The sequence below is a fragment of the Lycium ferocissimum genome, chromosome 11 (genome assembly GCF_029784015.1).
Source record: "Lycium ferocissimum isolate CSIRO_LF1 chromosome 11, AGI_CSIRO_Lferr_CH_V1, whole genome shotgun sequence".
Taxonomy (NCBI): domain Eukaryota; kingdom Viridiplantae; phylum Streptophyta; class Magnoliopsida; order Solanales; family Solanaceae; genus Lycium; species Lycium ferocissimum.
The window spans coordinates 39,143,052-39,158,976 of NC_081352.1; the positions used below are offsets into that span (position 1 = coordinate 39,143,052).

Genomic DNA, 15,925 nt, shown 5'->3' on the forward strand with positions numbered 1-15,925 from the left:
GAAAAAGAGTACACATATCTAGTAATACGCTTTGAGAGCTGCCTCATTAAAAACCTTACAAGAAAAACCCAGTGGGACAAAATCTTGTATGGAAAAAAGAGTACAACATGTATTAACTCCCCCTAATGAGAACTTCAGTCCAAATATTTGAGTCTTCGCATTCCAATCTTGTGCACCATCTTTTCGAAAGTTGCGGTTGGTAGAGACTTAGTGAACAAATCAGCCATATTATCACTTGAACGAATCTGTTGCACGTTGATATCACCATTCTTTTGGAGCTCGTGTGTGAAGAACAACTTTGGTGAAATGTGCTTTGTCCTATCCCCTTTTATGAATCCTCCTTTTAATTGGGCAATGCATGCTGTATTATCTTCATATAAGATTGTGGGTATTTTATCACATTTCAAACCACATTTTTCTCGAATGAGATGTATCATTGATCTTAACCACACAACTTCACGGCTCGCTTCATGAATAGCTATTATCTCAGCATGATTCGATGAGGTAGCCACAATAGACTGTTTTGTAGATCGCCAAGATATGGCAGCGCCCCCACAAAGGAATACATAACCTGTTTGAGATCTAGCTTTGTGTGGGTCAGATAAATACCCTGCATCGGCATAACCAACAAGATCGGGACTGCAGTTGCTAGAATAAAATAAGCCCAAATCGATAGTCCCCTTTAGATACCTCAATATGTGTTTAATTCCGTTCCAGTGTCTCCTTGTAGGAGCACAACTATGTCTCGCTAACACATTAACTGAAAATGCTATGTCAGGCCTTGTGGTATTGGCAAGATACATTAGTGCACCAATTGCACTAAGATATGGTACTTCTGGACCAAGAATTTCCTCATTCTTTTCTTGAGGTCGGAACGGATCTTTATTCCCATCAAGTGATCGAACAACCATCGGAGTACTTAATGGATGTGCTTCATCCATATAAAATCGTTTCAACACTTTCTCTGTATAGGCAGATTGATGGACAAAAATGCCATTTGTCAAATGTTCAATATGCAAACCAAGGCATAATTTTGTCTTTCCAAGATCTTTCATCTCAAATTCCTTCTTTAAATAATCAATTGCCTTTTTGAGCTCGTAGGAGTTCCAATAAGGTTTATGTCGTCAACATATACAGCAAGTACAACAAACTCCGATATTACTTTCTTTATAAAAATACATGGGCAAATTGCATCATTTGTATAGCCTTCCTTTAACAAATATTCACTAAGGCGGTTATACCACATGCGCCCGGATTGCTTCAAACCATACAATGATCTTTGTAATCTGATTGAATACATTTCCCGAGACTTTGAACTACATGCTTCAGGCATCTTCAATCCTTCAGGGATTTTCATGTATATTTCATTTTCAAGTGATCCATATAGATAGGCTGTAACCACATCCATCAAATACATCTCAAGTCTCTCATGGAAAACAAAACTAATTAGATAACGTAATGTTATTGCATCCATAACAGGGGAGTATGTCTCTTCATAATCAACACCAGGCCTTTGTGAAAATCCTTGTGCAACAAGGCGTGCCTTATATCTTTGTATCTCATTTTTCTCATTTCTTTTTCGCACAAAAACCCATTTATAACCAACGGGTTTAATGCCATTAGGTGTTTGGACTACAGGTCCAAAAACTTTCCGTTTGGTAAGTGAATTTAACTCCGATTGAATTGCCTCTTGCCACTTTGGCCAATCACGTCTTTCTTGGCATTCTTTAACAGATTGGGGTTCAAGATCCTCACTATCTTGCATAATTCTTGTTGCAACATTATAGGCAAAGACATAGTCTACATCTATTTCCAATCGATTCAAATTAGTCCCAACATTAATTGGATTAATTGATATTTCCTCATTTTCTTGAGTCCCAGGCTCATTGATTTCTTCATGAATATCACTATTGCTCAAATCTCGAATTTCTTTATGAGGTTCTTTCGTAGTGTCATCTTGACCATTTGTCTTTCTTTTTCTACGATTTCGATCCTTAGAACCCAATGGTCTACCACGCTTCTGGCGTGCTTTGGACTCATTTGCTATGACACTAGTAGATGGTCCTATAGGGACATCAATCCGAATCGGGACATTCTCTGCAGGGATATGTGATTTAGTAATCCTTTTCAAATCTGTAAATGCGTCTGGCATTTGATTTGCTATTTTCTGCAAGTGAATAATCTTTTGAACCTCTTGCTCACAAATAGAAGTACGTGGATCAAGATGAGACAATGATGAATTATTCCACAAAATTTCCCTTTTTATTTCATTATTCTCTCCCCCTAATTTTGGGAAAATTGACTCATCAAATTGACAATGCCGCAAATCGAGCGAAGAACAAATCTCCGGTTAATGGTTCAAGGTAGCGAATAATGGAGGGCGATTCAAACCCAACATATATTCCTAATCTTCTTTGGGGACCCATCTTGGTGCGATGTGGTGGTGCTACAAGCACATATACGGCACATCCAAAAATTCTTAGATGGGATATATTAGGTTCTTGACCCAAAACCAATTGCAACGGAGAAAATTTATGATAATTTGTCGGTTCGAGACGAACAAGTGTTCTTTGCGTGCAAAATAGCGTGACCCCAAACAGCCGTGGGTAACCTCGTTTTCATGAGTAATGGTCTTGCAATCAACTGCAGACGTTTAATTAATGACTCTGCAAGGCCATTTTGAGTGTGAACATGAGCTACAGGACGTTCAACTCTTATCCCAATTGATAAACAATAATCATTAAATGCTTGGGATGAAAACTCTGCAGCATTATTAAATGCTTGGGATGAAAACTCTGCAGCATTATCAAGGCGAATAGACTTTATCGGATTATCAGGAAATTGTGCCCGTAATCGAATTATTTGTGCCAATAATTTCGCAAACGCCAGGTTGCGAGATGACAGTAGACACACATGAGACCATCTAGAAGAAGCATCTATTAGGACCATAAAATATCTAAATGACCCACTAGGGGGGTGAATTGGTCCACAAATATCCCCATGTATACGTTTCAAAAATTCAGGGATTCAAACTCAACCTTTGTAGGTGATGGCCTAATAATTAACTTGCCTTGATAACAAGAAGGGCAAGAAAATTCATTGTTCAAAAGAATCTTCGTGTTCTTTAATGGGTGCCCATTTGAATTTTCTATAATTCGTCTCATCATTATAGATCCAGGGTGTCCCAATCGATCATGCCAAAGTACAAATGTATTGGAGTCAGTAAACTTCTGGTTTACGACAGAGTGTGCCTCAATTGCACCAATTTTTGTCCAATATAAGCCAGAAGACAAAGCAGGAAATTTTTCGATAACAACTTTCTGGCCAGAGACATCCTTGGTGATACCAATATATTCAAGATTCATCTCATCCATTGTTTTAATATGGTATCCATTTTGACGGATATCTTTAAAACTTAATAAGTTCCTTCTGGACTTAGGAGAGAACATGGCATCCTTTATAATTAGTTTTGTTCCCTTAGGCAAAATTATGGCGGCTTTTCCGGAGCCTTCAATCAAATTAGTACTACCAGAAATGGTATTAACATTTGCCTTACCCATAAATAAATGAGAAAAGTATTTCTTGTCTTTGAAGATCGTGTGTGTGGTAGCAGAATCAATCAAACATATGTCTTCATAATTGGATTTTAATCCAAACTTAATTTGAGAGTTATCCATATCTTCGAATGAAATGACACAAACAAAGCAAAATAAATACTAAATATTAGTAATTCCAGTAAACTAAATACAAACCAAAGTTGTACAAACAAATGAAACTACGTACCAATACAACGTTTCAATATAATAATCCAAGCCAATACATCATGTAGGATATTTACTTAACGTATTAGGTCAACAGACTAATTTAATCACACATTTGTGGATAACCAAAAATTTCTTATACCGAAACAAGGACTCAAAATTAAAAAAAATAAAAAAAATTATGGTTAACAGAGTTGCTGTAAACAATTACTATAAATAGTACTATGCCCATAATTTCCTTTTCTTTAATTAGGAAAAATAAGCATTTACGAAGTGTAAAGCAAGTACATAAAATAAAAGTTTTTACACATTCTATTCCTTAATCACGTGAGAATCAATCGTAAAGCAATATACAGAGACGGGAATAAAAAAATGATTGACTTTTAATCCAACCCAATCATTTTGTAACCATTTCTCTATTCTTCCGTTTCCACATATATCAAGTAGAAAATGGAATTTAAATAGTTATATCTATATAATAGAACTCAATGCAGTTGCAGTTATAATGTTTAACCAAATTGGTTATAGAATTTGCACCTTCATTAAAGATTTACTCACGACGAATCAGATTAAAACTTTATTAATAACTAACTATAACAAACTGACTAGATCTAGACTAATTAAAAATAGTACTCATGTAAACAGCAACTGTCACATGGTCTTTTATTCATCAACTACTACGATTAGTAAAAATTAAAATAAACAACTCAATCATCTCTAACCACAGAACCATCACCAATTAAGTGATCTATCTTTCGTTCAGGGTGCTCAAAGAAATCTGCTACATCCAAGTGTGTGATGTCAATTTGATTTTCAGAGATAAAATTTGCTTCGGGATTTTTCTCTTTTCTTTTAATTGATGCCTGATAAAGCTCAACCAAGTGCTTTGCCGTACGACAGGTACGTGCCCAGTGTCCACTTCCACCACATCGATAGCATTTGTTTTCTGAGCCACGTGCTTCTGGCACTTCATGCCTATCATCCTTCTTTTTCCCCTTTTGGTGGTGATTTTTCTTTGAAGGGTGATTAACACCAGGAAAATAATTTCTTCTTTGACCATTATCACGACCACGACCTCGACCACGACCACGACCACGACTATTATCATGACCACGACCGGGGCCATGACCTTTTCCACGCCTGGAGTAGTGGGCATACACCTCATTCACTTCAGGGAGTGGTGCTGCGCCAGTAGGTCGATTCTCGTGATTTTTCATCAGCAAATCATTATTTTGTTCAGCCACAAGAAGATGGGCAATCAAATCACAATACTTTGTGAAACCTTTCTCTCGATATTGCTGCTGCAGGAGCACATTCGAGGCATGAAAAGTGGAGAACGTCTTTTCCAGTTTATCAGAATCACTAATCTTTTCTCCACATAATGTCAATATAGAAGTAATTCTGAACATCTCAGAATTATACTTCATAACTGATTTGAAATCTTGTAGCCTTAAATTGATCCATTCGTATCGTGCTTTTGGGAGGAAGACCATCTTCAGGTGGTCATACCTTTCTTTCAAGTTTTTCCATAAAACGAGTGGATTCTTAATAGTAAGATATTCAATTTTCAGGTCCTCATCAAGATGATGACGCAAGAATATCATAGCCTTGGCATTTTCTTGGTTGGATGCTTTATTATTTTCTTTAATGGTGTCTCCAAGACCCATAGCATCAAGATGGATTTCAAAGATCTAGCACCCATGATAGATAGTTCTTGCCTGAAATATCAAGGGCAACGAACTCGAGTTTTGTAAGGTTAGCCATAAAATAGAGAGAATAAAAATAGTACCTTAACCTTCAAAAATTCCTTGAGACGGTAGAGTCTCGTGCTGATAACGTGTTATAAAATAAAAGCAGTCTGAATAAATTAAAGTAGCAAAGATGAAGGGAGAGAGAAACAGAAAGTACTAAGTTTTCTTTCTGTATTGTTGTCTCTCTCTTATATTCCATCTAAGGCTGTATTTATAAGCCTACAAAACATGGGGAAACATACATGCTACATGGGCATCCACTATCTCCACTATCTCCACTATCATGGGCATCCACTATCTCCACTATCATTTCATAACACTTTCTTTTTATTTGTGAGTTTTCATGACATACAAAATAAAAGCAGATCTTATTCTCTTTTTCCCCATAAAATTCTTCTCTGCTGATGTCAATTTTCTTTTATGTATTTGAGCGGCATGACCAAATAATAACTGACTATCAAGCAATAATTTATGTTGGAAATCATTTACCAAAAATGGGTCTAAAATTGGATTAAGTGATGAATACGTTTTTGTTTATGGCTGTTTTTTTGTTTATGGGATTCACGGTTACAACAAAAATTGAATTATTTGAGTGCTTTCAAGGTTAATGGCGCTCTTTGTTTCTGTTTTTTTTTCCCTCTTGAGATTATTTGGTGGATTTAACTTTTAAATATCTTTGAAGGTTAAGGGTTCATTTGTTTCTTTTTTAGATTACTTTTGCCATACATTTATTTTTGTGTATTCCATGTATACAGTTTTTTTTTCCAATATTTTTTACGATAGGCTTCGAAAGGGCAGACAATTTATCCAATAATAATTTTAAATATGAAAAAGATCCATAATGCCAAAATCTCTGCATGTACGATAATGTACTATAACTTATACTAGTATCATTTATTATACTATAACTTATATTAGTATCATTTATTATTGTATTTAGACGCTCCAAGATAGAGAAAATTTTAAAATTTCTTGAAACTATAAGATTGGTATTTTCTCGGAAAAGAAAATAATAAAAGTATTTGGGAGAAAAATAATGATACAGCCAATCAATGTTAGAGAGAGAGAGAAAGTATTAAAACAAGATGTAAGTAAACAAAATGGGAATATGGGGAGAGAGAAATAGCGTCAGCAATTCTTTTGTTGAAAACTGAGACCCAAAATCCACTTGGCAAAAGATGAGAGCTACCTCATACAACTTATGTCTTACACAAAATAAAATTTTCCGACTGAGGATCCCCTCTAATACCTATTTCCACTAGTTGCCCCAGTACCTTTGTTGATTTTCAACACGTGTCACCAATTAAATCTAACGGATCAAATTAATTCCCCTCTCTCAATCTCTTCACACACACCAAGCCCCCTATTCGTCTCTTCTTCATATTCAGTCATAGAATTAATTGACCCATTTCTAATCTTTTAAGTGCAATTTGTCTTTTCAATTCCTATTACAATGTGGCAAAACTTTTCCTTCATTCTTTTGTCTAATATTTTTTACTATAGCTTATTAATTTAAGATATTCCAACAGTGGTTGATGAAATCGGCTTAAGAAGATATTATTTTGATTTTCCGGCGAGCTCATCAACTGTTTCAATTTTTTCTCAAACCAAATTGGGTGGATTTGGTGTTCTAAGAATGTATGAAAATGAGAGTAGAAGAACATAGAGGATTTGTGCACATACTAAGCTGAAATCACTATGGATTTTGTTCATATAAAGAAGAGAATTTTGTTCTAGAAAGACCGAGACATGTGGTATATAGAACTTGCCATTGATGGCAGTAATAGTGGCTGGATTTGGGTCTTGCTTCAGTAAAATTATGAGAAGAGACGAAGAAATTAAGAGAGGGGAACTGATTTGACCAGTTAGATTTAATTAGTGACACGTTTCGGAAATCAATAAGGGCACTGGAGCAACTCACTATTAAAAAACTGGTAAAAATTGATGAAAAAACCGACGGATGTTGTCGGTTTTTCGACAATTTTTTTAAATCCTATTTTTTTTTTTAAAGAAAATTAACGGACTGCATCGGTTATTTTTCTCTCAAAAATGCTCGAAAAATATAACTATTTTTTATATTGTTTTCTAAAAAAAATCGACGGACTCCATCGATTTTTTTTTTTTTTTATAAAAAAACAGACGGAGTCCGTCGATTTTAGAGCAAAAAAAAGTATAAATTAAATTAATGTAAGTATTTGATCAAAGAATATGAATGGTCTAATGGTAGAGCCCTTTAATGCCACAGGACATACCCAGGTTCGATTCCAAGTTGCTGCCTTTCATTATTTTATTTTCAAAAAAAATAAAAAAAAGACAGAATCCGTCAGTTTTCCGTCGGTTTTCGAAAAGTGACGAAACGTAAGTCGACGGATCATTTGCGTTGATTTTCTGTCGGTTTTTCACCAAAAAAAACAGATGCAGTCGATTTTTGCCTGTTTTTTAGTAGTGTTGGAGGTAATAGGTACCGGAGGGATCCTCTCCCTTAAAATTTATATCTTTAGGGGTCGTTTGGTGCATGGTATAAGTTGGGATATCCCAACACTAATTTTTTGCACCATATTTGGTAGAAGGTATAAATTTATTCTGGGATAAATTTATACCTTGTACCAAAAAAGGTATAAAATGCATCCCAACTTAAAAGATGAGATATCCCTTCTTATCCCATTTATCCTGGAATTATTTTATACCATCTTTTAGATGGTATAAAATAATCCCAAGAGATGGAATAAATTAATCTCAAAATTATAATTCCGGAATAATTTTAACTACCTAACAAACGACCCCTTAAAATTTTGGTTCTAATTATACCATGACATCCTTTATGGTTGTTACTCCTACCGTTAAAAGAGTTATTTTAGGAGAGAACAATCACTTTTTGGGGAGTGGAATGGTTGGACTTGCATTGGGAAGGAAATAATTTCTCATTTATATAACAATCAGATTATTATTTTTATTCTCTCTTTACCTTTTTACTCTTATTATTCTTATTCCATTCTCAAATCTTCTAAACACCTAAACCCCAAAATTCTACTCAAAACTTACAAAAGCCAAGATTTATTTTTTGGCGTGTTCTTCAAAATTTCAACATTGCAAGAAACAATCATAACATTGAAGCAGCGCAACACTATTTCGATATCATTATATCAACTTATCAAATTCTTGAGCCAGATTTATCATTCTCACTTTATATTATATTTTTCATTGAAAATTTGTCATTGTCAATATTCTTGTATGTACTCTTGTTTTAGTTATTATTATTATTATTATTATTATTATTATTATTATTATTATTATTATTTATTCAATTTAAATATGTCAACTAGAAAATATCCATCCGGTCATGCAAAAAGAGAAAAAAAGAGAAAATGTGAACAATTAATTAATTCCCAAAAAGGAGCTCTCGATAGATTTATAATAATTTGAAGCATATGAAAATATTTTTGATTTTCTATTTAATGATAAAAAAATTGAGATCACCGGATGATGAGAGTTTGAAAAAAATATTGTCTTAACCTTTGAACTTTCATTAACACTAAATAGTTATTCTGATATTGATGGTTTAGATTTATTTTCTGAATTAAAAGTGTTCAGAGAAATAATACAAATAGAAGATAAGATCTAATCGAAATACTCAATCAAATACAAAGACTTGATTTTTTTCCAAATACATATATTACTTATAGAATAATGTTAACAGTTCGTGCAACTGTTGCCTCAGCCGAAATAAGTTTTTTCAAACTAAAATTAATAAAATCTTATTTAAGATCAACAATGCCTCAAGAGAGATTGAATGGATTAACTATATTATCAATTGAAAAGGAATTATTAGAATAAATCTATTATAAAACAATAATTCACGAGTTCGCATTTAAAAAAGCTAGAAAAATAAATTTTAAATAAAATATCTATGACAATCTTTTCTTTAAAAAAAAAAAAAAAATAGGGCCCCTTTCTAAAATTTGGCTTTAGGCCCCCTATCTTGTTGAGCCGGCCCTGCCAACATTTGCTCTTCATGTCAATATGGATGAGAAAATTTCGTCAATTAACTCGCTCAACCACATAAATATGTTTTCCTTAAATGCTAATCTTTTTCCATCAAATAGAGCTTAGTAGACTAAAAGAATTCAAAGAAATACTAAAGAAGAAACAAAAGAGAGTCTTGTACCCATCATAAGCCATTTTACCTACTTAACTAAATGCATCCCCCAACATTGCACCTTTTATGAATCATCATCTTTCAAGAGGTCCTCATCTCTGGCAATAGATTTAGCAAAATTTTCATTTCGTTCATATACATTCAATGAATTTGTGACATAACTGATGGAAATTAAGATTTTTATTTGGCTTAAGATAAATTAGAGCGGACTTTAACTTGGACCAATGTTGAAATATTGTCACTTGACTCACATTTCAGCAAATCTTTACACCTAGGATCAACATGGAAAGAGAAGAAGAAGAAGAAGAAGCAGAAAGACCCAACGAAGTGAAACAAAGTGAGACACGGAAGAAAACCAAATAATTGAAGCAGTGGAAAAAGAAGGGTGTTAACATCAATGGGTAGTCCAAAAGACATGCGCATTAGTTAATGAGACTAGATGGTATGAATCTGCAAGTGATTAGACACGTGTGAAAGGCTTAAGGACACAGTGGGAATTGTACAAGAGGTGAGGGTGGATCCCCTCTAAGCATCCATAGCTGAATGGTTAAAGCGCCCAATCAACAATGCGCTTCATTTTCAATTAGGCAATGGAACGTAATGGAAAATTGGTTAGTATTCTCAATGTTACACAAAGTACAATTTTTTCAGCATGTGTTCGTAACCTTACTCCATTTCTATAATATAGAAAAAATATGTTTGTAACTTTAGGAAATTAGAAATTGGAACAAGCTATTAATTATTTATAGTTTATAGTATTTTAACTATATAGAAGCATGGGTTTAGACCCAAGCTTCGTCGTCCATCCTCCATTTAAAAAAAAAAAAAAAAAAGCGTGGGCTCCATACTAAACGCCAACCAATATTTAAAAAAAAAAGAAGAAAAAAAGTGGAACCCACCATCTCCCAACTCACGGAAAAAAAAAAGTAGACCCCATATTAACAAAATCAAACAATATAAAAAAAAAAAAGTGAATCCCATATTAAAAAAACAAACAATGTAAAAAAAAAAGTGCATCCCATATTAAAAAAATCAAACAATATTCATATAATTTTCAAAGTATCTCATTAAATCAATAATGATGGATTCATTGCCATATGCGTAACAACCCATTAGTGGGAGTAAATGAAATTATTGTACAACAAAAAATATGGACCTCATATTATTGCTTTTCTTCAAAAGGTTAAGTAGCCAAACCATACAATTTTCTTTCTTTTTTTATATTAGCTTGAGATGTAATCTAGATATTGAACTGTTGTATTTGCTATTCCGCCATGTTAAAATCAAATTTCTACTTTGTTTCATTTTAAACATGTAAAATTAATATAATAATTTGAATTAGAATTATCCACAAGTTCAAAAAAAAAAAAAAAAACGCGTAAAACGGACATCCGAGCGCAAAGTTATGACCATCTAAAGTTTGACCACTTTACAACTAGTTTTTCTCCCTATATTTTTTAGAATTATATTTATATTCAAAATAAAGTTATGTCTTGATTAAAAAATAACACGCTTAAATCAAAACCTTAAAAAATAAAACACTTAAACCTTAAACAAAATTTACTTCGGGTACCTTTTCAACCCCTAAAATGACGATCCGAACGTTTACGTATCCTTGATGTATTGAGTCTACATTATAGTACGCAGAAAAAAATATTAGGTTCTATATAAAATATTGACGTTTAGGAGTCTTGACACACGACTAATCGTTGATCAAAGTATGGAAAAAACACTAAGCGCTGTAAAGAAAAGATTTATTAAAATAAGATGTTGCGACCCTTTTATGGAAAAATACACTAAGTTCCTTAAGTGTGTTATTTTTTAATGCGTAACTTTCTTTCGAATATGTTGCAAAAAAAAAAAAAATCGTGTAAATCGGACGACCGAGCGCAAAAAACCGCGTATATTCGAAATAAAATTACGCTTTAAAAAATAACACACTTAAATCTAAACCCTAAAAATAAAAAACTTTAAGCTAATGACAACAAGTCGTCAAACAAAAATGAACGTCTATGTATATAGAACACTTAAACCTAAAGTTTACAAACAAAACTTACTTCGGGCACCTTTTCAACCCCTAAAATGACGATCCGAACGTTTACGTATCCTTGATGTATCGAGCCTACATTATTGTACGTTAAAAAAATATCGTTTATATAAAATATTAGACGTTTGGTCTTGTTTCGACACACGACTAATCATTGGTCAAAGTATAAAAAAACACTAAGTGTTTCAAAAATAAAGTTGGCCAATTTTTTTTTTTTTGGTATCGTTTCTATAACGCATTTTCATCGTTATAGAATATTTTTTTAATTTTCTATAACGCAAAGAAAACATCGCGCTAAAAGCGCTTAACGGCTCCGTCTCCGTGAACTGCTTTACTGCGCTAAAAGTAATTTTATAATATTTTTTTTATTGGGGTATTTTGGTTCAAAGTGATTTTTTTGGGAGCATTTTGGTTCGGACTCTTCATTTAATTTCTGTCACAACACATATTCTTTGACTATCCTTCTCCCTCTGGTACCTGTCTCTTTATGAAGGTCCAATTGAAGTAGGCAATTTATTCTAGTTGGTTCCCACTTCTTGCATTTAACTTGCTTTTCTTTTTATTGAAAGATAAGTTTTTAAAAAAAGTTATCATTGAATCCTATATGTTTTCATTTTGCAGCCCTCCAGTTTTCTCCCTTAAGTTTTAATTGCATAATGATATATATAAGTAGTACTTTTTATTTCCGTAATACTATACTCTAGTGCAACCATTGGTTGAAGGCTCTTGTTTAGTTGATTAGAATTAAGCAACCAACATTCAGGGCCGGCTCATCAATAAAGCAAGTCAAGCCATTGCTTGGGGCCCCATCTTTTTGTGGGGCCCACTTTAAAAATATCCTATATACTTATATATTAAAATTAAAAATAAAAGGTCCACGTGAAAACTATTTTTAGGAGGAAGTTCAACATCCACTTTTTCTCCATTTAATGTTGGGGGACCCACTTTTCCTAAAAATACTCTACATAGTATTATTATTTGAAAAGAAATGTTAGGTAAAATATGTATGGTAATTATAATTTCTAAACCTAAAGTAAGTCATGCTGTCATGCATTAATTACTTTAGTTATTATAATGAGACAAGTAAGTCATTACTCATTAGTCAGTATTTTTTTGAAACACATTAAAAAAGAGATAGTGTCATCATCAACTAACCCCAAAATAAATTTAATGTGCTTATCCAATATTTAGCCGATGCACCGCCTAATAACCGTCCAATAATTGTGTAATCCGATCAACCGATATCTTATAGGTTTAACCGTCCAATAATTGGATACCGAATCAACCGATAGCTTTATTAATCGTTAAATCAAACCGTTAAACGTAATAATCCAATTACAAGTCAACTTAGTTTGCATTATTCAAACGGGGGTCTAAATTTTTGGTATATTCACTTAGAAAGTCTCAATATACAAAGACAATAAATTTGACAAGGCAAAAAAAGAATAAAACACAATAATTTTCTTTTGATAATGAATTTTCCTTTTGCTTATTTTTCAGGAAACATGACCACTACTCTTCAGGTAATTTCCAAGTAACTCTAGTCCAAATGTTAAAATTACAAAACACGGTATTTGTTTCATTAAAATTACAATGAAGTTATGACTTGACTTGCACTAAATGTATTGTAAGAAAACAGCAGTAGTTTTACAATCTTGGTTCCACCCAATGTGGTTTTTTACAATCTTGATTCCACCAAATATGGTTTTGTCTAACATAAATTTGCCCAAACGTAGAGCAATTGTCTCTTGCAATTTTAGCAATATGGTCGAAGAAGAAGAACATTATTCAGTGCTAAAAAAAAAAAAAAAAAAAAAAAAAAAAAAAAAATCAAACTCAATACTCATCACCAGGAATGTAATATCTCTTCAATGGCCAAGCCTAGCTAAATGAGAGCGGTTTACTGTTTCTCGTGAATATACTTAGTGCTACTGCAACCTTAGCCATAAATCATAGAGTAAGAAAATGTTACGTCATCAATATATATATACCTAAAATCCTGTAGAATATAGGGACCTTTCATATCCGTACCATCAGCGCTGTGTATATTATTGCTTATAAATTTAGACTTAGAGGCTGTAATTATAGTCAATCATTACTTCTTCTTTTGGTAGTGTAAAATTCTGTTCACAATTGAAAAGAGAAATTTTTTATATGTGCCAAAACAATTCCTTTTTTTTTTCGTAGTTCCATATTATCTTTTGCTGGAAATTATTAGTTGTGAAAGAAATATAGTGGCAAATCTATGGTATTTTAGCGCATTGGAGAAATTGTCACACAGCATCGTAAATTTGTGAAATTAATGCAGCAAGACAGCAAATAGGGAAACTTGTGTATTATTTTTTTTTTCAACTCTACTGAGTACATAGTACGAATTTCATATAAACCACTAAAAAGTGCAACACACTAGACGTCAAGCTGCCAACGCAATTAATATTCAATCTCAAATTTTCTATATTTTTTTATTTGTCTATATATCTTTGGAAGTGCAAATTCCCTCACCAAAAGGGAAAGCAGGAATTGTTATAATAGTAAGGATCTCTAATTTCATATATCTCACCCATGGGGAGCACTCGATTATAATATACCCATGGCTGTTGTGGTGGTTCTTCTTTGTTGTCAGCTGGTTTTTTTTCTTCCTTTTTTTCTTCCTCAGGACCAACTGTCACAATAGTAGCAAATCCCACTTTTTTCCTAAGTACATTCACGAGCGTTACTGTATCTATTCCTTCTCCTATCACGGTCAGCAACTTCGTTTCTTCTTCTATACTTACTTTCTCCACCCCTGCAACGTTCATTATACATGTCATAATTAAATCCTTCAAAAATAAATATGTCTATCTACTACCGGGTTTATTTTACGGTATTGTCTCCACTATAACAGTAAACTCAAAAACTCATTTGCTACATTTAAGAGACAACTTTACTTATTGTAACATAGCAGTAAAATCACTAACAAAATTTACCCCATTATAACAGTAAATCACTAAATGATTTTTTTTTTCTTTTAACATAATTGAAGTTTGACAACTATAACATTAAACTCATTAAACTTTACCCATGCTAACAACAAATCTACCTATCAAGGTGATTACTTTACTGTTATATAATATGCATTCAATTAACTCAATGATTAAGAAAATACTAACTCTTTGACTTTACGTGGGTGGATAAAGTTAAATGACACATGAAATTACGAGAGAATTGGATTTTTGAGCCTTTACAATTTTTTTTAGTTTTATAACTCTTTTAAAAGAGATCTTCATTTTTTATACATCAAAAAGATCTGGAAAAAAACACATAAGAGATTTGAAAAAGCCATTTTCTTCTATTCAAATTGTAATAGGGCAAGAGATCCTATTTCCTCTGAAATTACTCCATCTAAAATCTTAAAATTTTATTAGATGATGACATCTTGAACAATACAAAGTCAATATATCTTGTAGTATATAGGAGGAGTACTTATTAGGCAATTACCTAGTACTAAATATGGTCATTATATAGAAATGTGAAATTTTTTAAGGTTTTCCTTTACCTCTGATATGATGCTTAAGAATCCAATAATGTTGTTACCTGGTAAAGTTGCTGCAATTTTCATGACTTTATATTTGCACGTAGCTTCTTGAAACAGGCAAGGTACCATTGGTTTCAAACAGCCTAAAATACACTTCTTCATACTTGGACGAGATTGACATCCATTCAATAACACATTAACAACCACCTTTGTCTGCACCCAAGAAAAATAGCAGCAACAAATTTATCACCAATTATACTAACTTATTAATTGAGCTACAATTTTGTTGTGCATTTCTTAGACGCTAAAAAAAATTACCAAATGTACAATACCTTCATTGTTCCTTTCCTCTTAAAACTTCTCCTTTAGGACTGTCTTAGACACTTCTAAGGGTGTGAGCTTACAATTTTTGCTTGACCTAATTCTCCTCGTATTTATCCTTAAATCTTGTGGAAAAATCTTAGTACATTTTTTCCCTTCAGACAGCCAACACGGCATACAATAATGAAGGTTCAATAATCGCAATCAAAGACATAGTCAATTATGTAACTAAAGACAATATTGTCTCATTAGTGGGAGTGTAGGACAAAACAGTAGTTGCATGGGAAATGAAAGATGCAAAATATTTCTAAAATGGCACTTCTTAGCTGTAATTAAGAGTCCAATCCATCCATGCTGGGATTAATGTAGGGATTG

At 32.9% G+C, this 15,925-nt stretch overlaps 2 protein-coding genes across 2 annotated transcripts; both read right to left on the reverse strand.

The window, feature by feature from the left end:
* Window positions 1-4,468: 4,468 nt before the first annotated feature.
* LOC132038314 (uncharacterized) lies at window positions 4,469-5,428 on the reverse strand. Its single transcript, XM_059428994.1, has one exon. It carries the CDS (start codon window positions 5,426-5,428, stop codon window positions 4,469-4,471), a length of 960 nt encoding a protein of 319 aa, XP_059284977.1.
* An 8,648-nt stretch (window positions 5,429-14,076) lies between these two features.
* LOC132037204 (heavy metal-associated isoprenylated plant protein 16-like) lies at window positions 14,077-15,698 on the reverse strand. The gene is made up of 3 exons (XM_059427678.1): window positions 15,562-15,698; window positions 15,289-15,442; window positions 14,077-14,500 (listed from the first exon to the last, which is right to left on the reverse strand). The coding sequence occupies exons 1-3, from the start codon at window positions 15,565-15,567 to the stop codon at window positions 14,214-14,216; spliced, it is 447 nt and encodes a 148-aa protein (XP_059283661.1). The 5' UTR covers window positions 15,568-15,698; the 3' UTR covers window positions 14,077-14,213.
* Between the last annotated feature and the right edge of the window lie 227 nt (window positions 15,699-15,925).

Excerpts from the sequence above, each read along its gene's own strand:
- LOC132038314 (XM_059428994.1), bottom strand. The coding sequence starts at position 5,428 with ATGGGTCTTGGAGACACCATTAAAGAAAATAATAAAGCATCCAACCAA.
- LOC132037204 (XM_059427678.1), bottom strand. Across the intron at positions 14,501-15,288 it reads AATTGCAGCAACTTTACCAG|GGGTGGAGAAAGTAAGTATA; the intron begins GTAACAACATTA and ends TGAACGTTGCAG.